The sequence below is a fragment of the Haemorhous mexicanus genome, chromosome 27, assembly GCF_027477595.1.
Source record: "Haemorhous mexicanus isolate bHaeMex1 chromosome 27, bHaeMex1.pri, whole genome shotgun sequence".
Classification (NCBI taxonomy): domain Eukaryota; kingdom Metazoa; phylum Chordata; class Aves; order Passeriformes; family Fringillidae; genus Haemorhous; species Haemorhous mexicanus.
In genome coordinates this window covers 5,773,515-5,801,260 of record NC_082367.1, presented here as the reverse complement: position 1 = coordinate 5,801,260, position 27,746 = coordinate 5,773,515, and the positions used below count along the sequence as shown (strand labels likewise).

The following is a 27,746-nucleotide window of genomic DNA, read 5'->3' as shown; positions in this document are numbered from 1 at the left end:
CCTCCCTGCCCTGGCTCCTGGCCAGCCCATCCCAGCTCTGACTCCAGAGCTGGGGGAAATGGTTCATTTTCAGTCCTTGAGCCTTTATTACTACAGAATATCCAAAACAACACAACCAACAACACAGTTACAAAAGGAGTTCACGGAGAAATGTGAAGCAGCCTGTGTTTGAAATGCTCTGTGTCACCATACTGAGTCCAGTATAAAACAATGCATATTTATACACATATAAAATACAAAAGGAACAACACAGAAATGTATAAACAGGGGTTGTGGAGGCCTCCGTGGTATTTACAGTCAGAGATGTGCAGGGAGGGTGTTCAGCAGGCAGTGTCCGTTCAGCAGAGCTGTGACTGCAGCTGGGAGAGTCTCTGTGCCAGAGAGGAGCTCGGAGGCAGGCTCAGCCCTGCTGGGAAAGCTCTGCAGGGTCTGTGGAGAGGCCAAGGCCTGGGCTGGCATCACTCACTGCCAGGGCCACCAGCTCTGCTCTCTGCCCAGGCCTGGCAGTGTCACTTCGTGTGCCCAGCTCTGAAACGGCAGCTCAGGCCCGCTGCCAGAAGGGAATCAAATATAATAAAAAATAATAATAATAATAATAATAAACTCAACAGAGCCAAGTTCCACGTTCACAGGATGATCTCACAGCAGTCTGTGGCCCGGCCCTGGGGCCGTGGGGTTCAAGTCAAGGCAACAAGAGCGGGCACGGGGCTGAGTTCTGTGGGGTCACACGTGCCAGCTCAGAGAGAAGTGCCAGGAAGTGCTGCCTGCAGCTCTTTAGAGCTCTTTGAGGATGATCTGGAACTTGTTCTCTGCCTCTACCATGTCCAGCAGAAAGGCCATGTGGTTGCTGTAGTGCTGGATGATGTTGTTGTCCATGTTCACCAGGATCCTACAGAGGAAAAGAATGGCTGGATCAGATGCAGCACCTTGAAAGCAGTTCACCTTCCCCAGTCTGAGGGGCTCAACCACTGTTAATTAATTAATTAAAGCCATGGCACAATACAAGGGAAGATCCAGCACAGAACAGTCACCAACCCTGGGAGCTCTGTCATGGCCCAGTCAGGAATTCCAGGGGGCTGCTGGACTGGGGGTCTGGCACTGCCCAGGCTCTGCCCAGTGCATCGGAATCTTCTTGGCTGCGCCAGCCCCAGCAGCACCCCAAGCCCTGGACCCCAGCTGTGGCCTCCAGCAGGTGCCCACAGACTCTGTGGGTACCCAAAAGCTTCCCCAGCTGAGCTGATCCCTTCATCTCTGCCTGCCTCAGAGCAGGGAGCCAGAGAAGTCACCTGTGCCTCTTGTGATTTCTAAACCACAGATGATCCCAGGGATGTTGATCAGGAATCAGCCCTGGATTGTTCCTCCAGACCAAACCTCACCAAGATCCAAAATTGCTCATTATTGCTCCTGAGTCACCCTGGGACCGAGTTCATGAGCTGAGCTCACCCTGTGGAAGGGCCATGGCTGGGGCAGGTCCTGCCCTGCTGCCAGGCCAGGCCGTCCCACTGAGCTGCACTGGCTCTCACCAGATGAAGATCTGCCCCTCAAGCTGTAATTACCAGGAGAAGATTGTTCAGGGTGGAGCAATAGGATAAAATGATTGAAAATTAAATCTGGGGGAGCAGGAAGCTGGGCCTGACCCTGCCACCAGCCTGAGTGGAGCTATCTCCAATCTCCCCACACTTCAGAAGTAGCTGCTGGTCACATCCAGCCTTCATTAAACCAGGTGTCAAAATTATTTATTTAATCTAATTTCCAGGCGTGGCCTTTCCTTTTCATGAGATACCTCTTTGCTCCTCCTGCCTGGTTTCCCTCCCAGTCATCACCAAACACTCACTGCTTATCAGATCAAGGCATGAACAAAACCAAAGCCAAACTGGGTGAGGTGGCCTCTCCCCTGAAGCCACCAGTGCTGGTCTTTTCCTTTGGGGAGAAAATTCCCATTTCTGGGGCTAACGGATGAGCAGCATCAGCAGCAGGTGGAAGAACTCCTGACAAATTCAGAGGCTCACTATGGCCCAGCCCTCATCCTGAGCCAGGGACATTCCAGCATTTTTTGGAGAAGTAAACACTGATCCCTCTCTGATAAGTTCTCCATAACCTCAGGCTTTCAGACTGACACAAAGGATCACCATCAGACTCCCCAAACAATTCCACCTTCACCCAACTTCCTTTCCTCGGGAGACTTTACCCTCCAAACAAATATAATACAAACAAGCATTATCCCAAATCTTTAAAGCCCAGAAAGATCTGAGTTTTATATGCTCCAAACAGCAGGGCCTGACATGGCTCTACCTTTTATTATCTTGTTAAAATGCTCTTGGAGCCAATGGCAGGGGCTGGAGAGGACAGCTTTGGAGGCACAGCAGAAAAGCAGATGAGAGATTAGCTTACCCTCTTTTGCACTTTTTGTAGACTTTATAAATGCTTTCTTCAGGAAGCCCATATTTTTCTGAAATCTGTGAGAGAAAACATGGCAATTCCTCATACTTGTAAAGTGAAATTCCCTTGATAAAAATCAAAGATAACAGCGAGCCAGGGTGTTCAGCAGCAAAGGATTCCCTGAGTTTTACTGCAGAGAACAAAACCATGACCTGAACATTCTCCTGGGCAAGCTCAGTTTTGGTCTTGGGGTGGCAGGAGTTTTGTAGGTTTTTGCCAAGCATTTTCCATGAAGGTTTTTGACTCTCTGTGGTGAGGGATGGGGGAAGGAGAAGATGGCAAAGAATCCTCTGTGCTGACATTTTTCAAACGCCCTATTTTAAAAAGTTTGTAAAACCAACAGAGCTTAAAGTGCAGCCATAAAGCCACCCCAAATCTGGGTTTATTGTTTGTTTCCTTCCCAGCAGTCTCCAGAGAGGGCTGGGTTATCAGAGATGGTGCTGATAACCATGACAGAAATATGTCCTTGTGCTCCTCAAACACAGCCAGGGAATTCCAGCACGAGGCCAGGGAGGGTTTCAGATCACACATCTCCAGCCTGGAGAATGGAAAAGGTGTTGGACAGTGGAAAATATGAATGTGCTGTCACAAGGAGACTTCCATGAGGATCTGGATGGGGCAGGAGGTGTGATCCTCCCTCTGCAGCACAACACAGCCACGCCAGGAGCTCTTGGGACAACTCAGCTCCTGCTCCCACTTCCATTCCCATTCCCAAGGGAGAGCAGGCAGGAGGGATGAGCAGCCCATATCCAGCTCCCTGTTCACCAGCCCCATCCCCTTTTATCTGCAGTTTGTCCATCCCCAGGGGGTTTGGGACACTCACAGCTGTCCTGAGGCCCTGCAGATCCGGGGTCTTCAACATGAGAGCATCAAACACCTCCTCGGACTCCCTGCGCACGTAGAGCAGCACTGCAGGAGAACAGGGCACGGTCAGGGGCTTTGCCACGCTCCCAAAGCCCTGGGGCTCAGGGAGCTGGGGGTCCCAGGGTTACCTCTCTGGGGATCTTCGTCCTTGCTGTGCTTTGGGGGCAGCGGCTCGAAGTCGTCGGCGAAGGAGGCCCCGCTCCGCTTGAGGGGCAGCCTGGCCCAGGGACAAACACACTCAGGAGGGCAAGAGCAAGAGCAGAAACAGCTGCAGCTGCTCAGCCTCTGACTGAACAGCCACTCACTCCAACAGCCATCCAGCAATTAATATTGGCTTGTAATTACAGCAGCACATGGGCAGCTCAGGGAGGGCCTGCAGAGCTTTGGGGTCACCAAGCCCAAAAGCCTCCAGCACCTCCTGGGGGGCACTGGTATCCCCACACAGAGGGCCCAGGCTGGGGGAGATTCTGCTTTTCAAGTGGGATTCCACTTCATTCCAGTTTATATTCCAGCCTCTGGGTGTTTGAGCCCTTCAGTTACAGTTGTGATCTTTTATTCTCCCTTTCAGACATTGTCTCCATGAGAACAACAGGACAACCAGGGAGCAGCTCATGTTGGAGTGACTCTGACAGGGACAGAAATGTCTCCAAGTTTCTGCAGCCCTGAGTCCCTTCCAGAGCAAGGTTTAACTCATGTTCTGACTCTCAGGGCATCAGGGAGACATTGAGCTGTGTTATCCTGCCCTGGGGTATCCAACAGCCCTGACATTCCCGAAGGAGCAGAGCAGCTGATGGATGGGAAATGCACGCTGCTGCATCCTCACCTGTTTGCAGAGCTGGGAACAGCAGGAGGGAGCACCTGGAATGCAAAGGAAATGGATCTGTGAGTGTGCACAGCATCACTGTGTGCTAGAGAGCCTGGGGGAGGCAACTTGGGCACACTTCAAACATGATTTCCCTCCTCCTGACCCATCAGTTTTCCCACACAATTAAACCCAAACATCTGTTTCTTAGATTAAATGAAATTTGATATAAAGAACTTCCCCAGGTTCCCTGGTTTTGACAAACTGAGGCAGTGGTTTCTGAGGCAGGGAATGCTGAGGAGCTCTGAAGGACACTGGATAGGGGACAGTGGGGGGCTGTCCCCCCACACAGGGACTGAGATGGTCACATTTTGCTATAATTTATTTTCTACTGCTATTTTTGCTCCCACTGCAGTCCTCTGCAGGTGTGCAAAGCACAGGAATACCTGCAGAGGTTATCTCACCCTGCACTGCTGCATGGCCAGGCCACTCAGGACAGGCAGGTCACCTCGATCCCACAAAGAGCTGTGCTGGGGTCGGGGCTTCTCCCACAGCCCGGCCGCTCTGGGGGCTCTGCTCAGCCCGGGAGGAGGGAGCCAGGCCGGAGGGACTCACCGAGCCACACCTCTGGGGGGCGGAGAAGTGCACGTTGGGGATGAAGAGCACCGGCTGCGTCTCCAGGTCGCTCTCGGGCCGCAGGAAGGTGATCTCGTTCCCTCTGAAGCCAGAGAGCAAACAGCCTTTCAGACCTACAGACGGAGAGTCCAGTTCATCTCAGCCCCTCGCTTCTGGGCCAGGGAAGCTCCTGCCCAAGGACAGGAGCCTGCAGCACCGCCAGGGTGGCCAGGGGAGCCAGAACCATTGCCAGGGGCTGGTGGTGCTCCTGAGGCCTTGGGGAGGGGGAAGGAGCCCAGCAAGGGCCTGGCTGCCAGGGGGGCTGAGGGCAGCAGGCCTGGGGCCAGCCAGATCCATGGAAGGTGAACAGGCAGGGGTTCCAGCAGGGAGCACACACAAGCACTCACCGTTGTTGTTGGAGTCCAGGCATTTTCCTTTCCTTCTGAACTGTTTCCTTTCATCATCCCTCATTTTCCTCTCTGCTCCCTGTGGGAAGATCCAGCAAAATTTAGGACATTGACATTCCCAGCATTGATTCCATGGCCACCTCTGGGGTGTGACACTTTAAGGTGAAGGCAGCCTTAACTCAGAAATGGCCACCTCAGGGACCTTCCCCAGCCCAAGCCAAGCCTGACACTCAGAAATCAGAAAAACAAAAATAAAATTTGCTTCTAAAAATGAAACACACAGGCAAGAATAGCTGTGAGAAATTTTCCTATGGGAAGATATCTGAGACTGGGGAAGAGCCTCCAAGGAAACTCTCATCTCTTTTGGTATTTAACAACTGGTCAAAGCAGAGTCAGAAATAGAGTTTATTGTGAGGCACAGCCAGAGGTCTGGGCTGTTCTAGGCTCTCACAGCCTTTCTGGTTTTACCCCTGGGGCCTCTGCCCAGCTGGGATTTTGGATGGAGCAGGGAGTGCTGTACCTTGTCACAGAAGATCTTGATCTGGCAGACAGCCCTGTGCACCAGCTGGCTGCTGCCACTGCCACAGTCGTAGGTGTCGATCTGCAGGTTCAGGGGGACCCCCTTCACTCCCTTCTGAGAGGAGAAGTCTGTGCTCAGGCAGTTCACCCCAATGAACACCTGCAAACAGGGACAGCATTGCTGCTGCTGGAAACCTCCTCAGCCAGCATGGCAGCAGGGGGCAGGGGCAAAAGCAGCTGCTGAGGCTCCTCCAGCCCTCCCAGGGCCAGCCTGGCAGGGCAGCGTTGGATTCCCACCTGAGCCTCTCCCCCCCCACCTCTTGCAGCTCTTTAACTCAGCCTCTCCCCTCCCAAAATCCTGCCTGGGGATGTTCTTGCTGATATTTCTGATCTTTCATTTGAAAGGGACCCTCAGACAGCAAAGCCCTGCAGGAAGGGAGGAGGGCAAGGCTGCAGCCTCAGGAATTGCCCAGCAGTGCTGCTTAGATAAATATTCATCCCACACTGGGCTCTTTTATCACCAGGAGGGAGTTAACTCCAGCGGGAACTCTGGAAGAAAAAGCTGAGCACAGCTGGAATCCAAATTGTATCTCCAAAGTGCCAATTCATTGGTGTGACCTTGGAATTCCCCTGGACCCTGGGGACAGATTTGCTGGGGGAAAAGCTCCCAGAGCTCCCCTCAGCCGAGGATTTCAGCCCTGAAACCTGATGTCAGCTCCAGTCAGTTCTTAGGAAAGAAAACCTCTTCACTGGGGGGTAAAGTTTAATTGGAGAGAGAGCAGTAACAGGTGCCATGGCCAACCCAAACACCCAAATACCTGACCCCTCGTGCTCCCAGCCCCTGACCCCTCCTGCTCCCAGCCCCTGACCCCTCCTGCCTCACTCCCAGCTCTCTGAAGTCTCACCTCCACCTGCCCCAGGCCAGTGAGTGAGCAGAGTTTCTGCTAAGAGTTAAATCCAGTTTTGCTGAGATGCCCCCAGGGCTTGCCACATACCTGACATATTTCCATTTCTGACAGCTCTGCCTTGAAGACATTTGTTAACCTCTTGGGCTGTAAAAGACCCAGGTTGCCTTTGGGCTTATTGAGATCCCAAAGCCAGGCAGGGTTTTCCCAAGCTTCAGAGACCTGGGGTATTTATGCTTTTCTTTTTTATCTTAGTTACTTCATCTGTTTTCCAATCCCCACTGGATACAAAGTGTTAATGAGAGAGTCTGAGATGCAGAAGAGACAGCAGAGCTGCAAAGACACTGCTGTAATGGACTTTTCTGGTTTTAAGGTGAAAAGGGATCTTGTGACCTGCCTGGCTCCCTTCCACATCCCACATCCCACAGAAGGGTGGTCAGTCATGTCTGCATCACCCTGCTGGAAAGGGAGGGGGGCTCTTTGTTCCCTGAGCTGGGGCTTATTTAAACAGGCTGCAGGTACGTGTGAGCAGAGCCCTGAATTGCTGCAAAACCTTTTCTTCAGAGTTATCCATCAGCACTGAGAAAACATCCCTGAGCCAGTCTGGGTGTACCCAGAGGGTTTGTTAGCTCATGGCAGTGCTTGAGCACACACTGAGGCACGGTGTCCTGCTGCTGTCCTGCCAGGCAAACACTGCAGTGCCAGGGCTTGGGCTGGCAGCTCTGCCTCCCTCTGAGCACGGGGCAGGGCCTGGCCTCTCAGGAGGGAGCTGCAGCTTTGCTGAGGACCATTCCCAGCTCCCTCCAGGGGCAGTTTGTACCTTGGCCTCCTCGTGGATGTTCCACACGAAGGACAGGGCGTTGTAGGCCAGCTCCTCGATGTTCTGCACCGTGTTGAAGTTCTCCTTGCAGTCAGCTGGAAGGAGGGGAGGAGCAGTTAGCACTGGGGCTGAAACTGGTGACATCCCTGAGGCTCCCAGCCCAAATCCTGCCCCTGGCTGACCCCCAGAGCGAGGGAGGCCCTGGGAGGCCCTGAAGTGGAGGCAGAAGGTGCCCAGCCCTCGTACCCACGTCGATGACCCTCTGCTTGGCCGTGGGCTGCCGGGAGTGCCAGTGCTTCCAGAACTTCAGCTGCTCCGTGGGGATCTTCTCGTTGTCAAACACAATCATCACCACGCTCTGCAACACAGCCAGCACAGCCAGCTCAGAGCAGAGCAGGGCAGGGCAGTGCAGAGCAGTGTCCCCTGACCCAGCACAGAGCAGAGCAGTGTCCCCCTGACCCAGCACAGAGCAGAGCAGTGTCCCCCTAACCCAGCACAGAGCAGAGCAGTGCCCCCCTGACCCAGCACAGAGCAGAGCAGTGCCCCCCCTGACCCTTCCATCCTGCACTGCCCTCAGAGCCACGTGAAATGGGAAATTTCATGCTGGGGAAGGGATTTGGGCTCAGCCATTTGGCACTTTCATCTCGGGGGCTGCTCCCAGGCCTGGCCACACATCCCAGGAGCAGGATGGGGACCCTGTCCCAGGCTCAGAGCTCTTCCCAGCAGGGCCCCCACTGGCCCTTTGTGCATCCCTGAGCTCCTGTGACAGGTTCCAGCTGCCACGGAGGCTCTGCAGGGCAGCAGAGGATTATCCTGTGGGACCAAATCCACCCTATTCATCCCTTTAAGCCAACATGAGCCACAAAGCCATTCCTGCTCACGTTCAGCTCTGTTCCCAGGCCCGAGGAGCTGCTGGATGTCCCATTCCAGAGCTGTCAGCAGAGCTGTCAGCCTGTCTGTGTCTCTTACCTTCACTTTATTTGAGGACAAGTGTAAACATTTGCTGTCTCCAGCTGTCCGCAGTGTGATGGGGTAGAACTGTCCTTTGTTGAGGTAGGCCATGGGAGAGTCCCCAGATTTGATGTGAATGGCTTTGGGTGACCCCAGCGTGTATTCAAAGTCACTTGGATGGAACAAAGAGAGAAGGATGAATAAGCACACGCTGCTGTTTCACTGCAAAAGCAAAACAGAGCCCCAGGAGCCTCCACCCCACGGGTTACAGGCTCCAGTTTCTGCTCCATTCCCCACCTCACACACCCTGACACAGCACAGCACATTCTGATCCTCCCCAACAGCCTGGGGAGCAGCACTGCTCCAACAGCCTCATTTTACCACTCAGTTTTGGCTTAAAAGCCCCTGGATGTGACTGCAGGCAGTGTTTTTGTGTGGATGGCAACAGAACCATTGCTCAACCAGCAGCCTGCAGGAAAACACACAAAAATGGGGACCTGTGAAGGGACTTTTACAACATCCTAAACTCAGGTTCCTGTCTCCAAATCCATCCCCATAACTGGCTGAGCCAGGAAGACTCTCCCTTAATGGTCCTGTAGAAGAAGGACCTGCAGGACACCAACACCTGCTTGGCTATGCAGAATCCCAGCTCGTGGGACCCTCGGGGTGGTGGGCACCAACTTTAATCTCTACAGAAAAGCTTTGTGGTGGCACACAGAGAAGGTGTCACTGCTGGCAATGGAAATTTAAAAGAAGAGCCTGAGTTCAGCAGCTCTCAGGCCTTCACCAGCAGCTGTGAGCACTGAAACCATGAGGCCACAGCTGGTTTCTGCTGGGAGGAATCCGTGCAAGCCACCACCTGTACAGGAGCCTTCGCTCAGACCCTTCAAGTGCCCTGTTTAGTCACCAACCCATCTTCCTGCTCCACCTCCTGTGATGCCATCTCTGAAGATGGGCTTGGCAGCTCCTCTTATCTGGAGCCAGGAGAGCCAGAGAACTTCAGTGCACAAATAAACAGTGAGCAGGGAGCCTCTGCTGTCTGTGTGAACATCCCCACGTCTGACAGCTGACTCACCCAGTCAGCTGACTCAGGAGCAAATAAAAAGTGGGAGGTGAAATAATGTTACCTGCTGGGAGGTTTGATTTGGTATCTGGAGCAGCAAAGCTCTGCCTGGCAGAGGGGTGGAAAGGAGGAAGAAATCCCTCTCATGTTTTAGGAATGAGAGACAGTGGCACCCTCTAAAATCAAGGCTGACTAACAGTGCTAAGTGAGAACCTAGACCTTAGATTAGGGGAGGCTGATTATCACCCTCGTGCTCTGCCAGCCTCCTTTTCCCTGTCATTTACCCCATTCCAAGTGGCCTCTGGGAAGATGGTGCAGCCACCTGGGTCCCTCTGTGTCACCCAGCCAAGCAGTGCTCCCTGGGAAGGGGCTGTCACCCTGAAACGTGACAGCAGCTGGCCCTGGACTGGCCCCAGTCTGGGGGCAGAACAATCCCAGCTTTGGTCTAAAAGCTCACGGGGCAGCCCCTTGCTCCAAAAACACCAGGGAGACACAACTGGTGCCTGCACAAGCACGGGATCTGTAATTTGTACTGATGACTGCCAAGGCTGGGGACAGGAAAGGGAAGCAGTCCTTCCCCAGGAAAGAGACAGAGCCAAGAGTTCCCTGGAACCCCAAGCCCCTGCAGTGCTGTTACCTCTTCACTCCATCTGTGGGGTAGCTCTCGGGGCAGGGTGGCTCTGGCTGGGGCTTGAGGATGTCACTGAAGAGCAGCGTCTGCAGACAAGAGCAAACACCAACCAAGAGTCAAATCTCATGGCTTTGTGCATTCACCCCTCCCAGACACCACACCAGATGACTTCCAAAATCCACATAAACCCCCCAGAAATCCCAGAGGAACAGCACAGGAGCAGAGCTCAGTGCCCCCACGAGCCCCAACCTCCTGGGGGTCTTCCTTGAAGGTGCTGTCGGGCTGCCAGCGCTGCTGGGCCGGGGCCATGGGCAGGCTCTCAAACAGGGAGTTCAGGGAGCTGCTGTCATACACGTCCCCAGGGGCCACCAGGAAATTGTCTGGGGTGGCTTCCAGCTTGCTGGTGCCTGGAGGGAGCAGGGCTGCCTTGTGAGGAGCAGGGACACCCTCGAGACTCAGGCCGTTCTTCTTGGGAGGCTCGCAGAACTCCTGGCTCATGGAGACGTTTTCTGACAGCAGCTTCATGAGATGGGCTGAGCCATCGAAGGAGGGCAGCTCAGGCTCATAATCCATCCCGTGGCAGTGCCTGCTGGAGAGAGTCCTGGCTCAGGGCAGGGCAGAGAGGGCACCCCCAGCACGGTGTCACTGCCAGCAGTGCCTGCATGTGCTGCTGGCCTGGCTGCCAGGTGACCCTGAGTCAGCCCAGCAGCTCCTGCTGGGCCTGGGAGCCTGACAGCCCCTGGGGATCCCCACCCACAGCTCTCAGGGCAGTCAGCAAGAGCCAGAGGTGCTCAGCAGATAAGGGATGACCACAGGGAGTCAGGGAATATGGTCTGGATGTGGTTTGGGGCTGCACATCCACTGCTCCTTCATTGAGGCCACCACACATGGAGCAGCAGGGGTGATAAGAAAGGTGATGCTAAGTGGGCTGTCCATCCTGAGTCTTTTTATGGCTCATTGATGTTCAAAGTTGATTTTTTTATATCCTTTTTTAAGGAAAAACTATTATTGTACAAATTCAAAAACTCCAGCAACTTAGGAAGCAAAAACTAAAACCAGCTAAACTCAGTTTACTTCTGAAGGAGTGAAGCATCACTGGAGGTTCATTCTGTCAAGTGGTTCAAAACTGAATGCCAAAGTACACAGCATCCAGGAAGGGGAACTGAACTCACAGTGGCAAATGAGCCATTAATTTAATAGTCAATTATCTGAAAACCTCAAAGGACAAATGGGAGTCACTGGAAGAGAATCCTGGGAGAGTGGAACAGAAACTCCCATCAGCCCAGGGAATGAATGAGGATTTGGCCATTCAGTGCTCAATCCTTCTGCCCTTTGCAATTGTCACAAATAGGAAATAAAGGCAATTTCTTCAGCTGCTGCAAATCTGCAGAACCCCTGAGAACACGGCCAGACAGATGCTCAGGTGTGTAAATGGGTGTAGCTCCATTTATACCTGCTTGGGACCTGGCCTAAAGAATTTTAATGTGTGTCTCAGGGTTAATGAGCTGCACTGTTGCTGGTAATAACACCGTGCTTTGATGTCTATTTTCTGCAAGCTCAGAGCCCCATCCTGCATTTCAGCAGCTGCAGGAGAGTGAGGCAGCTCCAGAGAGCAGGAACTGAAGCCAACCTCTTTGCCAGGTCATTGCGTGCCATCATCCCAGCTGGCAGGATCCTCTTCTCCTTGGGCACCTGGGACAAGGCAGAGCAGAGAGTTTGGTCAGGGCTGGCTTTTGTTAAAGGGAAGCAGAGCAGAATTAGCCCTGTCTAATAAAACCAGATAAAACCCCACGAGAACAAACAGCAGAGCTGGGCTCTGCCCTGGGCTGCTGCTGGGCTCCCAGATAACCTTGGACCAGCCACAGCAGCTTGTTCTGGGCAGGCCCTTAAAAGCCCCCAGGTGAGTGGGAACATCATTGCTGTTGCTTCCAGCCAGGGCTAAATCAGAGCCACATCTCTCAGAGCTCCATCCTACAGCAGCACTGGGAGAATAGAACTGGTGGGGACTGCAAGGCTGCTCCAGCCCAACAGCCCCCAAAGCCCCTCTGGGTAAAAATCCAGACCCAAAGCACCTGGGTTCAGTTCTTGCACATGTTCTGGATTCCCTCCAAGTGCTGGGTTGTGCCTCAGTTTACCTCTGGGGACACTGGTGGCACCGTGCGGGGCTGGATAAACAACTGGGGGGGCTCAGGAGATGGGGGAGCTCAGTGGAGGGGTCCCCCCTAAGCTGTACCTGTTTTACACATACTCTGCACCTCTCTGACCCCAGTTTGCCCCAGTTTGCCCCAGCCCAGGGCACCCACCATGTAGTAGTCGTAGAGGAGGCTGAGGGCGGCCACGCTGTCGTCGTCCCCGTTCACCCTCATCATGGCCTTGGTGGCTGCAGTCAGGGGGTTCTCCAGGTAGGTTTTCCAGGCCTCATCCTCGCTGGTGTAGGGGAATTTCTGGAAGTTCATGGTGTCATTCTTCATCAGACGCACGGATCTGAAACTGGGGGAACTGGGAGTGAGGGAGGAGCTTTTCCCACAGAGCTTTCCATGAACACAGGAAGGGCTTCCCAAGGGCTCTGTGGGGTGGAGGAGGGATGTTCTCCTGGTCCTGAGCTCCCAGAGCCTTTGGAATCACCACTTCTGCTGCTGTAGCTGGGCACAAAACCAGGCCAGAGCCTCCCCAGGGGCAGCTGCTCCTGTCCTGCCCAGGGAGGCCAAACCCATCAGCTGCTCCTTCCTCCAGCCCTGTCCTGCCCTGTCACAGGCTGCTGGGCACGAAAGGGGGAGCAGGGAACAATTTTCCCTTGGCTGTGGAGCTCCAGGCCAGCACAGCCCACAGTCAGACAGAGTCACTCAGGGCCCAGATGAAACCAAACCTCATCATTTTCCTTTGCTGCAGTCCATGGTTTAAAATTATTTTCCCCCAATCATTTGTAGAAGATTTTACTCAGAGGGAAGCAGACAGGCAGATCACAACCCCCTCCCTTCCACTAAAAAATTCCTGACTGAGGTGAGGCTCGTGGGACTACGTGAGAAGCAACACACCAAAATAATGCCCTGCCTGTCCTCACTTCTGGCACTTTCTCCAGGCCTCTCCATCTTATGTTAATAAACTGTCAAACACTTAATTTCCCAAACATTGGTCATCTTTCCTTTTCCTCCAGCAAGCCCTGCCAGCAGCCAGCCCAGCAGTGCCTCTGTGCATTCCCTGGGAGGTTGGAATCATGGAATCCTGGAATTGTTGAGGTTGGAAAAGACCCCAAAAATCATTGAGTCCAACCTTTGAGGGAATCCCAGCACGTCCACAGAGGCTGAGCCACTGGCCCTGCTCCTGTCCCCCCTTCCTGCCCTGCACCTGCTGGCACCACCACAGCTCACACCATTCACCATAAAATAACATCTCCATGGACAAAAATTCCCTTTTCCTCAAAGCCCAGGAAGGGCAAGACTAGGTTTTTTTAGAAGAAAGATTTAAAAATCTTTTTTAAATCTCCAAAGTCGCCAAGAGCTGACTGGAGTTGAACCATGACATCACCTGCTGATGTTTGTTCATGGAAAGCAAAGGAAACCTTCAGGAGTTCCAGCAATGAATGCTGCAATTTGATGGCATTTTTATAAGGAATATGTTGTTTCATCAAGCCACTCTTCATGTGTTTATAATAAGTCCTGGTGTAGATTTTTAAGTGAATCATTCGGAGAACAATAATTCCTCTTGGGAGGAACCTGGCATCCCTGAAACTCCCCATGGCTGCTCTGCCACCAGGCACTGCCACCCTGCACGAATTCCCATTAAATCGTGCAGGGGTGGCTTGGGATGGCTCAGACTGCCGAGCTCTCCTTGGCTCACACTCCTGCTCTGGTGCCTCCCCTGCCTAACAAAACAAATTCCAGCACGGAATTATTCTGCAGTTTAGGAATTACAGCTGAGTTTTTCCATGAGGCCACCGAGGGCTGTTCCTGCCGTCCTTGTCACCTTTTCCTTCAGGAATCCTTTGCTCTCCCGGCGCCCCCGAGCTCGGGAGCTCCCGGGGCTCTGTGCCCGGCGGGGCTGGGCTGGCACCGCTCCCTGTGCCCGGCGGGGCTGGGCTGGCACCGCTCCCTGGCATAGCGGGCCCCGCTCTCAGCAGTTTCGTTGTCTTGAGCGCTTCTCACGCAGCCCCGCTCCCTCCCCCTCCTCTTCCTCCTCCTCCTCCTCCTCCTCCTCCTCCTCCTCCTGTGCTGTGACTCAGGCTCTGCTCGCTCCTGCCCGGGCAGGACCCGCAGCTCCCCCGTCCTCGCCAGGAGAGCGGCAGAGCTCAGCTCCGGCCCTGGGAGTCAGCAGAGGAACACACGGGGCAGGATGGAGCAACAAATACTCGGGAGCTTAAAACCACCGATATTACCTGGGAGATTTATCCTCCCCCAACTAAAGCGTTCCTTGTGTGATTATTCCCTTCTGCCCCTCACCTCTGCTGGGAGGAACCTGGACAGGCCCCCAGGGCCGCCTGCCCTGCCCCAGCCTGGCAGAGAGCAAAGGCAAACTGCCCGAGCTGGAGAGAGCCCAGCGTGGGCACCCAGTGCCCCTGGTGCTCCTGGCAGCAGAGCCCAGCAGGGGTGGCAGCAGTGGCACAGCAGGACAGCAGGACACGCAGCTGGGAGCTTCAGGCAGGTTCTGAGGTGCTCAGAACCCACAGGGCCTGGAGAGGCAGAGCAGCTGCTCCATCACTGGGAACTGCCCTGGTCCCTGTGAGGAGTGGCACAGGTGACAGGAATTGCACCTTTATCCCACCCTGCTCCTGTTCCAGAGTCCATGGGATCCCTGGCAGGCACTGGGATGTGACTGCAGCCCCTCAGAACCCACCCTGCAGGGGACTGAGGGAACATCCACCCCATTCCCTCATCCTGAGGTCAGCCCTGCTCTGACCCTGCTCCCAAAGGTCACCACAGCTCCCCAGCAGCTGAGGAGAGAGGTGATCTGAGCAGATGAGCAGGTGTGCTGACAAGTCCAAGGCACCTTTCTGACATCAGGACCTACAGGACACACAGATCCCATCAGCAACCTCTGTGAGGCACAGCTGCAGGGAAGAGACCCAAATCCAGATCCAAGCACTGCTGAACTTTACTTTCCTGGCTGCCTGTGATGCCCCTGCACATGGCCAGGCCGTGCTTGCCCGTTCCAAGCTCCCTGCTCTGTTTGGCAGGGCCAGAGCTCCTTTCCAGGCCAGGGGAACACAAACCCTGCGAGCAGCAGCCCCGCTGCCCTCTGTGCACACTGGCAGCTGGGGCCTGGGGCCATGTGCAGAGCAGGATTTGGGGCAGGGAGCAGTCTGTTTGTTTCCAAACACTGGGGAGTGTGACACAAGGTGATCCCAGCCCCTCTCCTGCTCCAGCCCAGCCCACCTCTGTTTCCCCAATTTCTCCTGGTGATGGATAAACACTCAGGGCTGTGCTGGAACAGGAGAACATGCCCAAAGGCTCCAGGTGGGGACACCAGGCAGGCAGGAAGGAGCCCTTGAACTCCTCCTGCCTCTGCTGGTGGCTGTGGGAGGCTTTGCTGGCCTTTGAGCTTGGTGCTGCTGCCTTTGCTCTCTCCACTGCACCTGATGAAGCCCAGCCTAAACCCTGGCCCTGCCAGATGCTGCAGAGCAGGGTCCCACCGAGCCCCTGGTGAGCAGCAGCAAACAGAGGCACAGGACAGAGCCCCCAGCCCCGAGGAGCTCAGGGGTGCCCCAGGCAGCTCCTGTGGGGGTTCCATCAGCTCTGGGCCTGGGCACTGCCCTCTCCTCCCTCCTGAAATAACCCTGGTGCTGCCCAAGGCCTTGTCAGGAGTTCAGGGGAGGATCAGCAGTGCCCTGGACAGGGCAGGGCCAGCAGCTCTCCCTGGGCAGGGATTGGAGCCTGCAAACCCCTGTCAGGAAGGACAGAATCCCACCAGGTGCCCTCAGTGCTGAAGCCAAACCTCTCAGCTAAGCTGTGATTTTGTAATTCCTTTGCAGGTTTAATAAACAAGCACACCTGAAGAGAAGGTGACAGCACAGGCAGCAGTGAGTGCATTGTCACCAGCCCACTCACACAGCCAGGCAAAAATCCAAACAGAGACAGAACCAGGAAAAAAACCACAGAAAGAAACACAACAAACACAGACTAAGGATGGAAAACACTGCTGGGGTGCCAAGCACAACACGGTGTCACCCCACAGCCCAGCAGACCAGGCTCTATCTCCTGGCCCCTGACCTGCACTGCCCACGGGACATTTCCTGGGATATTTTCTCTGGCAGCTGGAGAACAATGTGGGCTCTGTCCCTGGGTTTGTGCAGGGCCATTCAACAGCAGCCTCAGCCCAGGGTTAACTCAGTTCAGCCACTGAGGATTGCCAGCAGTGCAGGAGCTGCTCCTTCCCTGGATCCTGGGGGGCACAGGGGGCCTGGCAGGGGAAGGAAAGGGAACACCAGGAGCAGCTTTGGGAAATGGCTCCCGATTGCCACAGGGCTCCCTGGATGCCAGGGGAGCTCAGTGGGGAGTCCCTGGTGGGGTGGGGTGGGCACTGATCCCCCCAGCAGATCCAGGGAGGCTCTGCAGGCTGAGCCAGACAAACCTCCTGGGGCAGCTGCTGCCTGGGAATGGGCAGGGATCCCCCTCCCCCAGCCCTCCTGGGCTCCTACCAAGAAACCTCAAAGCAGCTCCACGTTTGTCCTTTTTCACCCAGCCCAACTCCTGCTTTGGCAGCTCTTTCTTATCCAGCAGAAGGACCTGGGGGCAGGATTGGCACTGAAATGCCTCATCCTGGGCTCTTCAGCAAAGATCAGAGGGCAGAACCAGCCCTGAAGCTCTGCTGTGAGCCTCAGCAGCCCTGGGCTGTTCTGCCTCTGCAGCCTGGGACATTCCAGGCTGTGACATGTGGGGGACACCAGCTGGGGTTGTGCTTTACCCCAGAAGATCACCCTGGAGGGATCCCCTTGCACAAAGCAGTCCTGCTTTAGTGCCTCCCCTGCCCAGCAGAGCAGATCCCAGCACAGAATCCCTCTGCAGTTCAGGAATCAGGGCTGGTTTTTTCCAGAAGCAATTTCTGATGTCGGATGGTTCCATTTTGGGGTGTCCTGAGTTTCAGGGATACCTGACTCCAAAAGGAGACACAAACCCAGGCCCTGAGCATCTGCTCCCATTTCTGAAATATTGCTGTAAGCTTCACTCTCATTCCTGTTTCATTGTGGACAGAGACACTTTATGTGCAGTTATTCCTGGACAAACCCTCACTGTCCCAACACAGCCCACTTTGCACTGAGGCTCCCAGTGCTTCACCCACCAAAGGAAGATTTCACAGGTAAATTTTGTATATTCTCTTACTCCAACAGCTGTGACTTTTAAATAAAATGAAATTTTTTAAAATCACCATTTTACAAGATGTGGATTTAAAGCTCACCAATGGGAGCCATAACACACAAACTTCTGCAACAAAATTTGTTTCCTTTTTACTGCTCTTCAGATAGTGGGGATTTTTAAGCCAGTAATCAGCTAATATGTGCTTAGAACAAAGCCCAGCTTTACTCAGGGGTCTCTGCCTCCCTCAGCACATCCTGCCAGAGGCTGCTGCAGGGACACACTGGGGATGTCCCACGTTTCCAAGGAAGCAGTGAGACAAGGAGAGCAGAGACTGGAGCTTCCAGCCTCACAGTTGTGTGCTCAGTCTCAGCACAGGGGGTCCCCCCCTGCAGGGATGTGCTGATCCCTCCCCCTGCCTGGCTGCAGCCAGAGCTCACGCCTGGCACGGGGCTGGTGCCCTGCTCAAGGTGGCACAGGTGGATCCTGTTGCCCAAGAGGCTCCAGGAAGCTGTGCCAGGGCAGGACACTTGACAGGAGCCTCACATGGAGCAGCTGCTCCCTGCCCTGCCCCTGCCCCACGCTCTGCCAGCAGCTCTGCCCCTGCCCCTGCTCCAGGGCCCTGCAGAGGCACAGCAGGGTGGGCTCCCCCCTGTGCTTTTCCCTGTCCCTTCCCATCCTGGAGGGACTTTTCACCTGAGCAGTCTCAGCTCCAGGCCTCCTCCAAGGTGCACCCTGTCCCTGTGCTCTGGCTCAGTGTCCTGTGAGCACAGGAGCAGCAGCTGCTCTGTGCCTGCTCAACACAGAAACCAAGCCCAGCTCAAGGAGCTTCAGACAAGGCTTCTGCCAAACAAACCTGATTCAGGTTTTCAGGTTTTGCCAAACAAACCTGATTCACCCCATAAAACCAGACATTTCTGCAGAGCTCAGAGTGCCCAGGCAGGGCATGACAGGAACAAGAGGTGGGCAGAGCAGGGGGCAGTGCCAGCTGCCCTGGGGCTCTCAGCACTCGAGCTGTGAACAGGCTGGGGACAGGGATGGGGTCTGGATCAGCCTCAGCCCCACAGTCAGAACAGCACTGACACCTCAAGGGACAAGAAATGAACATCAGAACCCTGGGCTGCTTTGGGTCAGAGGGGACCATCCAGGACCATCCCCCTGTGCCAGGTGCTCCCAGCCCTGTCCAGCCTGGCCTTGGGCACTGCCAGGGATCCAGGGGCAGCCACAGCTGCTCTGGGCACCCTGTGCCAGGGAGGAATTTCTTCCTCATATCCCATCTAACCCAAATCTCTTCCATATTTCTTACCCTCCAAGCCTTGGGAACTTGGCTGTGAGCAATGGCATACAATCATGTGTTCAACAATGAGTTCCACTCATTTTTATCATTTTTATCATTACCATTTTTCAGCTGTTGCCTTTTTCCTCCCTGAGCACACACAATTCCAGGATCCCTGTCCCTGCCAATCAGCTGATCCCAAGGGCTGGCAGGTGCAATCCAGGTACAAGTGCATTTTTGGATGAATATGTTACACTGATCAACAGTTTAAACCCCAGCCAGAGCCAAGCCAGAGCAGATCCTCCTCCGGGAACTCTTTATTCTGCAAATTTCCCTGGAACCATTCCCATGGACCAATCAGCCCAAAATGTGACCCAAAGCATCAAAGCAGAGATACTGTGCAAATGTTGATTCACCCCTGCTTTGAGTCTGGAGTTTATTCAGAGGGCTTTTACTCCTTTGTTGGGAATTGCATAGCAGTTATTTGATTGTTGTTTCTTTAATTTACAAATCTCTTTTTCTCTTTACATAACTTAAAAAAAAAAAAAAAAAAATCCAAGCCAGCCTCCCTTGCTCCAGCACGGTTATCCCTTGTGTGCTTTGCTGCCAGGGTTTTATAAAAGGGCTTTAACTTTTCATTCACCAGGAGCATAACTCAAGTTTTAATAACACACCTTATGCATGACAAAAATTTGCTTCTGGCGATCATGGTTTCGACCACAAAACCACAACTGGGAGTAACTCCTGGTTAACTCCTTCCAGCCCACGCAGGCAGAGTTAGACACGGGTTCAGTTTAGAAGACTATGGAAATCAGCAGTTAGAATATTTTATAATAGGCAAAACATCTCCCCCTCCCATGCCACGCTGGTCCCTTCCCAGTCCTCTCTGGGAATTTTAAGTCCCAAAGGGGGAGGTGGGGCTCTTCTCCCTGGCATTTGGAGCGAGGAAATGGAGAGATCACAGTTCCTGCACATCAGCCACATCTGGGCAGCTGTGCCCGGCTCACTCCGGGGTGCAGGAGCAGCGTGCGGGGCACGGACACGGCTCCGAGGCTGCTCCGGGGTCCGCCCAGCTCCTCCCTGGCCATTCTCCCAAATTCGCAGCTCCTTGGAGCCCCTCGGCTCGCTGGGGGCCTTTAGCAGCCCCTCCTCAGCTTCCTGCCCCGCTGACACCTTCTCCCGTCCGAGCAAACCCGGGCCGAGCCTTTCCCTGCTCCTCTGCTCCCGCGGGATTCCCACTGCCAAGGAACCCCCACTGCCGAGGAACCCCCACTGCCGAGGAACCCCCACTGCCAAGGAACCCCCACTGCCAAGGAACCCCCACTGCCAAGGAACCCCCCCTCCCAAGGAACCCCCCCTCCCAAGGAACCCCCACTGCCAAGGAACCCCCCCTCCCAAGGAACCCCCCCTCCCAAGGAACCCCCACTGCCAAGGAACCCCCGCTCCCAAGGAACCCCCACTGCCAAGGAACCCCCACTGCCAAGGAACCCCCCTCCCAAGGAACCCCGCTCCCAAGGAACCCCCGCTCCCAAGGAACCCCCACTGCCAAGGAACCCCCCTCCCAAGGAACCCCCCCTCCCAAGGAACCCCCCCTCCCAAGGAACCCCCGCTCCCAAGGAACCCCCACTGCCAAGGAACCCCCACTGCCAAGGAACCCCCACTGCCAAGGAACCCCGCTGCCAAGGAACCCCGCTCCCAAGGAACCCCCGCTGCCAAGGAACCCCCCTCCGAAGGAACCCCCACTGCCAAGGAACCCCACTGCCAAGGAACCCCGCTCCCAAGGAACCCCCGCTGCCAAGGAACCCCCCTCCGAAGGAACCCCCACTGCCAAGGATCCCCCACTGCCAAGGATCCCCCACTGCCAAGGATCCCCCACTGCCAAGGAACCCTGCTCCCAAGGAACCCTGCTCCCAAGGAACCCCGCTCCCAAGGAACCCCCCTCCCAAGGAACCCCCCTCCCAAGGAACCCCCGCTGCCAAGGAACCCCCCTCCCAAGGAACCCCCACTGCCAAGGAACCCCACTGCCAAGGAACCCCGCTCCCAAGGAACCCCCGCTGCCAAGGAACCCCCCTCCCAAGGAACCCCTCTCCCAAGGAACCCCTCTCCCAAGGAACCCCTCTCCCAAGGAACCCCACTGCCAAGGAACCCCGCTCCCAAGGAACCCCCCTCCCAAGGAACCCCCGCTGCCAAGGAACCCCACTGCCAAGGAACCCCGCTCCCAAGGAACCCCCGCTGCCAAGGAACCCCCCTCCCAAGGAACCCCTCTCCCAAGGAACCCCTCTCCCAAGGAACCCCTCTCCCAAGGAACCCCACTGCCAAGGAACCCCGCTCCCAAGGAACCCCCCTCCCAAGGAACCCCCCTCCCAAGGAGCTCCCTGCGGAGCTTTGGGCGAGCGGCTCCCGGCCCGTGCTGGCCCCGCGGTGTCCCCGGCCCTGCCCGGGCTCGGCTCGGGGCTGCCGCCGCTCCTCCCGAGGGATGCACCCCCGCTGAAATCAAGCGGAATTTTCTGAGATCTCAGACGCTCCCGAAGGATCCATTTGCGGGAAAGGCTCGCACGGAGCCCGAGGGCAGCCCCGGGGCTCTGCCCTGCCCGCAGGCTCAGGGTTAACAGCCGTGGCCGGGGCAGAGGCAGCAGCCGTGTAATTCCCGGCCCTAATTAGCGATAAATCCATCAATCGCACACTCCGCGCCTCCCCAGAGCCAAACACGTCCTGCCTCTCAAACCTAAAAAGCACCGCTTATAAATGACCCAAAAACTCCCGAAAGCGAAAATTGCAGTGACAGAGTCTCAATCAATCCGAGCAGATTGATCCCACCATTTACATAAAATAATAATTACTGCCGTGCCTTTTCAGGCTCTTAATTAGGAGGAGATGGGCTGACACAGCAGCTCTGGCAGGCTTGTAAACACACTCGGGCGTGCGGGTTTCTCCCAAAAAACACCGTGGAAGCACCAGATCTCTACCCAGATACATGTAATTTCTATTTCTTGCTAAATATTTGACACACAAATCCTTCACGCAGGGTTCTGGACCGGGCTGACGTTTAGCACCGACTGTCAGCAGCACTCAGCGGCTTTCCCCCCTGCTCTGCAGCCCTCCCCACAGCCTGGCACGCCAGTCTGACACTCGTTTGCCTTTATTTCCGAGGTGCGAGGCACGAGGTGCTGTGCTGATACCATCAGCATCCAAAACTCCAAAATATTTCGGAGGTGCCAAAATTAGAAATGAGAGTTACACAGGATCGATAGGCGTTAGAAGCCTTTTCTTATTTAAAAAAATTACATTATTTGACAGGGTCATAGTGTGAATCTATTTACTTAACAAACAAACCCAAACAAACAACAAAAAACGCCCAAAAACCAAACCCCAAAACAAACAAAAAACCAAAGAAAGAAAAAAAAATACCTCTACCCAAACAAACAAACAAAATAAAAAAAAGGAAAACTCATAAAACCCTCAATAAAAACAACAAAAAAGACACACAACAACCCCCACCCCTAGAAACCAGAGACTGGTAAATACTTTGGAAGGTATTTTCTCAAATAAATAGAAATAAAGTTAAACCAGATTCCTGAGGCTGCTGTTAGATTTTGTTGGACAGAGGCAGAACAGATTCGCTTTACACAGAAACCCCGTGTGTCAGTTTTAGCTGGGGATAAAAAAGTAACCAGGATCGTGGTTTTTAACAAGTCCCAAATGAAAAGGAGTGATTGATTCCTGAGAAGTGATATTCCCCAGAGCAGCACCAGCTCAGGCAGCGACAGAAAATCAGGAAAATGTTCCCGTGCCGTTCCTTGCAGCGGGGCAGGCAGAGGAGCAGCCCAGGCAGCGAGAGAAGGGGAGAAGGGGAGAGAGGCTCGCACTTAGTGCAGCTCCCTGGGAACTGCCCAGAGCAGAGAGGGGAGAGAGGCTCGCACTTACTCCAGCTCATTGGACATCGCCGCGGCGTGTGCTCAGGCAGCGCTGGCTCTGCTCGGGCTGCTCACCCAGACATTGCCTGCCAGGTGTTTGATTTATGGCAGCGCTCGCACAGGTGGGGCGGCAGCGCAGGGATTGGCTGCCGGGACAGGTGCCCTGGGACAGGTACACCCAGACAGGTGCAGCGTAACCCTGTCCCTGCCGGCCCGCCAGGGAAAAGCCCCCGGGGGAGAGGATAAAGGGGCGGAATCAGGGATTCATCTCGGGGATAATGAGTTTCAGTTTGGTGGATGGGTTCCATGCCTGCCGTGCCAAGGAGCTGTCACTTCTGTGGAGCTGGGGGCTGGTTCCTCCTTTGCTGTTTCTTTATTTATAAATACACTCGAAATACATGTATTTGTAAAGGAATGAATTAGGGAAGGAGAAAGTTTCCTCTCTTTCCTCCGTGGTAGTTGTACTGACAGGAAAACCCTTTCCTGCCTCTCCTCACCTCCTCTCAGCCACTCACTCCAGAACCACGAGGAGGTTTTAATCCTCCCTCTTAAAAAATGAACCTTAACCCCTCTAACTTTAGGTACCAAGTCATTCCCTAAATATCCTGGCTCAGAGAGCCCTTGCACTGCTCTGGGTCTGTCGGGAGCAGGGCTAACCCGTGGGATAACCTTCCTCTGTGAGCCTTATTCCAGCAGGAGGTTTGGGAAGGGGCTGCAGGAATATCACCCAGGCAACAGCTCTGCAGCAACTCCCCTGCACACGGGGAAAAGGTTTGTGCAATAGAACAAAACTCATCAGGGATTCAAGCCCTCTTGCTGGATGGTTTCTGTCATCCGTGTTGCAATGAGGAGCAGAGGATGGGCTCAGCCGTGACTCACGGTGACTGGATTTGGAAGGCAGGAGAGGATTTTGCCAGGCAAGTTGATACAAGCCTTAAAACAAAGGGAAAAAGAAAAGCTTCCACCCCTCGTTCTCACCCCCCCATCGTGTCTCACTGCTGCCTGCCCTGCTCAGCTCCTGCCCTGCATGGCTCTGGAGATGTCACAGCTCTGGAGATGTCACAGCTGAGGTGTCACCCAGCACTGAGTGTGGCTCTCCCTGGGGACACAGGGGCTCCCAGCCCAGCAGGGCGGGCAGGAGTCGTGTCCACACAGGCACCTGTGAGCACAGAGCTCTTTGATTTGGCTACAACAGCCTCCAACACCTCCCTGGCTGCTGGCTCAGGATCAGGAGTGACCGTGGGGGACCTGCTGATAAACCCGGGACATGCTGGGCTCCTGCCTGCCATGATCCAGGGGCTGGCAAAGGCTGCTCTGGGAGTGAAAACCAAGGGGCTGGAGCAGTGCAGACTCCACTGGGGATTGCTGGAGAGCACCAGGAGCAGGGGACAGCAACACCCCAAAGCTGAAAGAACCCGTGGAGAATCCTGGAGTGGGTTGGGTTGAAGGGACCTCAAAGATCATCCAGTCCCAACCCCCTGCCACGGGCAGGGCCGTGTCCTGTTAAGCCAAGGACAGCACTAATCTGTGGCAGTTGTGGCAGCAGTTGATCAATACTCTGATTTTATCTCCAATTAATGAAGCCCTGCCGAGTTCATGGTGCCCACAGTGGCAGCTCTGAGTCCTTGTCCTTTACCCCATCCAGGCAGAGAAGGATTTCACTGGCTCTGGTTATTGCAGAGCTGCAACATCCCCTCGGGGGATTTCCGAGTTTCTTCCAGCCTTTACAGACTCCAACAACAAAAGTGAAGGAGGAGAAAGCACTGCCAGAGCCAGAGCAGGCAGGGGAAGGACAGGGCTCTGACCTCTGCAGGGAAAAGCCCTGACAAAGAAAAGAGCCAGAAATGTGTTGGGCAGAGCTGAGCAGGGCCAGCTTTTGTCTCAGTGGAAGGTGTCCTGTGCCACCTCTGAATTTGGCCCAGCCTGCCAGGCTCAGCCTTTGCAGGGCAGCAGGGATGGTGCTGTGGCTCCCCCAGGACAGGGCACAGGAGAAGAACAAACCCTGCAGACCCTCCTCCTCGGCTGGCAGAGCCCCAGTGCCAGCCCTGCAGGGAGGCTCAGGAGCAGCCCAGCCCAGCGAGGCTCTGATGTGTCACTGGGCACTGCTCCTGCCAGACAGGACCACCCCTGTCCTGCCTCTTCCATCCTTGGGCACCTTTTGTGTCTTTTTTGTGATAATGGGACTTTTGTGGCGCCTTGGAGGCCTCCAGGCCTGGACGCCCAGACAATCCCTTTGACTATGATTTCAGGATTTCTAATTATTATTTTCTCTCCTTTTCTTCTTTTTTTTTTTTTTTTTTTTTCATTTATACTCCACCCTCCAAGAGTATCTGGTGAGGGGGTGGGATAGAAGAAAGAGACCAAGAGATACATTCTCTGTGAACAAAACCCTCCCACTTCCCCTCCACTCCCCTGTTAAATATACCCTGGAACAAAAGCCTTTTATGATGCTCTAAAAATAAAGCATGCAGCAGTCAAGACAAACTGCAAAGTCTAAAAGAGAGGGCCAAATTTTGCTCACAGCTACACCCTCTCTAAGGCAACAGGGCTGCTCTTGTGTTTGGCTTGTTAAACCCTCTTCAAACATCCAGGGGCAGCCTGGGATGAGCTGCATTTGGTGAGGGACACAGCAGCAGCTCCAGGGTGGAGGCAGCATCACCAGAGGGTCCCCAGGGATGTTTAACTCATCCCAGGAGCAGCGTGGCCCTGTGTCCCTGACACCCCAAAGTTCCTGTTTCTCCCTCTGCCACCCCTGTGTGGTGTGACCTCACCTGAGCCGTTCCACACTCCCTGTTCCCAGCCTGGCTTCTCTGCTGTGCTGCTTGTAAGGAACTTCAAAGCAAGGACTCTAATCCCTTTAGGATACACAGCTTTTCCCACTGACAGCTGTCAAACATCCTTCCCAGCTGTCCTGTGATGTGCCAGGAATTGCAGTTGTCTTTGACCAAGGGTTATTAAAACACTTCAGCAATTAATACACAACAAGAGGAAGCAGCCTGGAGCAGGTTAAAGTGAGATGGGGCTGCTTCAGGTGCTTTTCCAGCAAAAAACACACCTTGTGCCATTCACTCCTTTGATATCCAAACCAGATCATCTCTCCCTGTGTCTCCCAGAGCCTTTTCCCAGAGAAGGCAGAACAAAAAGAGGAACAGAAACTTCCTTGGGCTGCAAGGCTCAGTCTGGCAGTGCTGCCCTTCCCTCTGTTTGCACAGCACAGGCACAGCAGAGCTCCACAAGGAATAACGAGGGAAAGGAAAAGGAGGATTTGGCCTTCTGGAGAAACCAAGAGGGAGGAACCCCTCAGTGTCCCTTTCCCACCAGTTTTCCAGCCTCTATCTGCAGGATTCCTGGGAATCCAGCTGGCTCTGCTGGATCCCAGTACCACTAAACAACGTGACCCGATGCTTAAACCTCTTTTTAATAGAGTCAGGCCAGTTTGTTATTATCTGTTGTAGCCCAGGGGGCTTTAGGAAAATTCCTGTTGTCCTCAGCGAGTTCTACCAGTTCTCACTCAGTAACAAGTTTGGGTTGCAAACAACTGACCCAGCTCGGGGGCTGCAGGGCAGGCAGCTCCAGTTAAACAAACAAACATGACCCCCAGCCCAGCCACCTTCTCCTGCTGGAAGGAGCTTCACTCTTCTGTCCATGCTCTGCAGAGCTGCCCTGACAGCTGTCAGTCCACAGGCAGCAGGAGGGTGGGAAGAGCCCATCCCAGCTCAGGGGAGGGAGCTGCCTGGAGATGTCACAAGGATGTTCCCCATTCCAGCCCAGGCTTCCTGTGATGTTCAGCTCCAAGCATGCACAGGGAAGGAGCCAGGGGAAGGTTTCACAGAACACTGTCCCTTTCAACAGAAATTTCAGCCTGGCTCCAAGGAAACTTTGTTTTCTAACCCCAGCACCCACCAGGGAGCACATACCCAGCTCACAGGGCTTCCCTCCCACCTGCAGCTCCAAACACACACTTCCTCTTGGAAAAAACCCAGGAGCTGGATCCCCCCAGTGATCCCTGTGCCAGGAGGTGCTGGCAGCGATGCCAGCAGCACCAGGAAGGGCTCAGGGCTGGGCCCACACTTCCTCAGTGCTGCCATTCCTCCCCGAGAGAAACCTTCCAACATGAAAACAGTTTTGAAAATGGACCAGATGCAAAATATCAGGGATTGCTCCCAACCATTTCCCCCAGTGCTGCAGCCTGATCAAAGCTGCCTCCCCTGAGGAATTATCTGATGTCAGGCAGTGACTCTGCAGCAGAGATGAGCTTGGTCTCGGGTACCTCAGTTGACTCCACTCCTCCTTAATCAGCCCTGGCTGAGCAGAGATATGGAAATGGCCCTGGCAGAGGTGTCCTGGGCTGCTCAGAATAAATTTCCCTTATCAGGAGTGTGGCAGATCCCAGCAGCACAGCTGGGCTCGGGTTCAGGCTCCTGTGTCTGCTCCCCTCACCCAAAGTCTGAGCAGAGCACAGAAATGGAATTTCATTCAGCAAATTCCTGAGTAAGAAATGAAAAAAAAAAAAAAAGGAAATATGAATGGATATCCTTCCTCCCTGGACTGTAATAAATGTGCTCAGGGAGCCTTGAGAGGCATCTTTACATGACAGCTCAGTTTCTGTCAGTAATTAGAAAAGCTCAGGCCAGAGTCATTTATCTGTGAGCAACATCTGGAACTAATAACATCTCAGCCCTGCCAGCCTCCCTGGTTTCATCTCAAATCTGCTGATACTAGCTGTTATTAGTTTATTTAGTTGCCTCTTCAAGCCTGGTTTCCTGTAATCATCCCATCATGTGAAAGTGTTCTCTACACAAAAATCTCTGTCCTTCAGGATCGTTGCAAAACACTCCAAACCCCAATTTCTACAGGCTCAGGAATGAGGAGACAGAAAGGAAAATAACTCCCTCACACACCCCACAAAGTGAAGCAATTTTAAAGCCAATCCTCCACCTAGCAAGGACCTGGCTTGTGGTTTCCAGGCAGAACCAGGGCTCAGGACACATTAGTGCTGTGCTGGTCAGCATTGGACTCATCAAAGCACTGCAAATTTTAATTATTTCTCACTTCAGCTCTACACCTGTCATTACTCATCTGAATCACTCATGGGATACTGGAGCAGGGGATGTTTTGGGGTGGCCAGAATGGGCACACAGAAGAACTCATCCTGCCTTTCTCTGCCTCAGCACTTTGCAGGAGCTGACTTTCCCACAACAGCTTGAGAAAACAGCTGTGGGACCTGATTACTTACAGAGAAGAGGAAGAAGTC

General features: G+C 54.3%; 1 protein-coding gene across 4 annotated transcripts; it reads right to left on the bottom strand.

Annotated features, from left to right (window-relative positions):
- Positions 1-62: 62 nt before the first annotated feature.
- On the bottom strand, positions 63-22,658 carry GRHL3 (grainyhead like transcription factor 3). Of its 4 annotated transcripts, none has more exons than XM_059868826.1 (16): positions 22,503-22,658; positions 12,320-12,506; positions 11,647-11,708; positions 10,266-10,605; positions 10,023-10,102; positions 8,341-8,494; positions 7,618-7,729; positions 7,372-7,466; positions 5,648-5,806; positions 5,128-5,206; positions 4,721-4,854; positions 4,127-4,161; positions 3,432-3,520; positions 3,263-3,348; positions 2,392-2,456; positions 63-889 (listed from the first exon to the last, which is right to left on the bottom strand). In XM_059868826.1, exons 1-16 carry the CDS (start codon positions 22,517-22,519, stop codon positions 775-777), a joined length of 1,809 nt encoding a protein of 602 aa, XP_059724809.1. In that variant the 5' UTR covers positions 22,520-22,658; the 3' UTR covers positions 63-774. The 4 variants fall into 4 exon arrangements, with proteins under 4 accessions (XP_059724809.1, XP_059724807.1, XP_059724808.1 ...); XM_059868824.1 differs by lacking the exon at positions 22,503-22,658 and adding an exon at positions 19,253-19,805; XM_059868825.1 differs by lacking the exon at positions 22,503-22,658 and adding an exon at positions 19,253-19,805 and having other exon boundaries at positions 10,266-10,602.
- Between the last annotated feature and the right edge of the window lie 5,088 nt (positions 22,659-27,746).

Coding starts and splice junctions, on each gene's coding strand:
- GRHL3 (XM_059868824.1), bottom strand. CDS start 19,287: ATGATCGCCAGAAGCAAATTTTTGTCATGCATAAG. Junction 11,709..12,319: donor TCCTCTACGACTACTACATG/GTGGGTGCCCTG, acceptor GCCTTGTCCCAG/GTGCCCAAGGAGAAGAGGAT. Junction 4,855..5,127: donor CCTGGACTCCAACAACAACG/GTGAGTGCTTGT, acceptor CTCCGTCTGTAG/GTCTGAAAGGCTGTTTGCTC.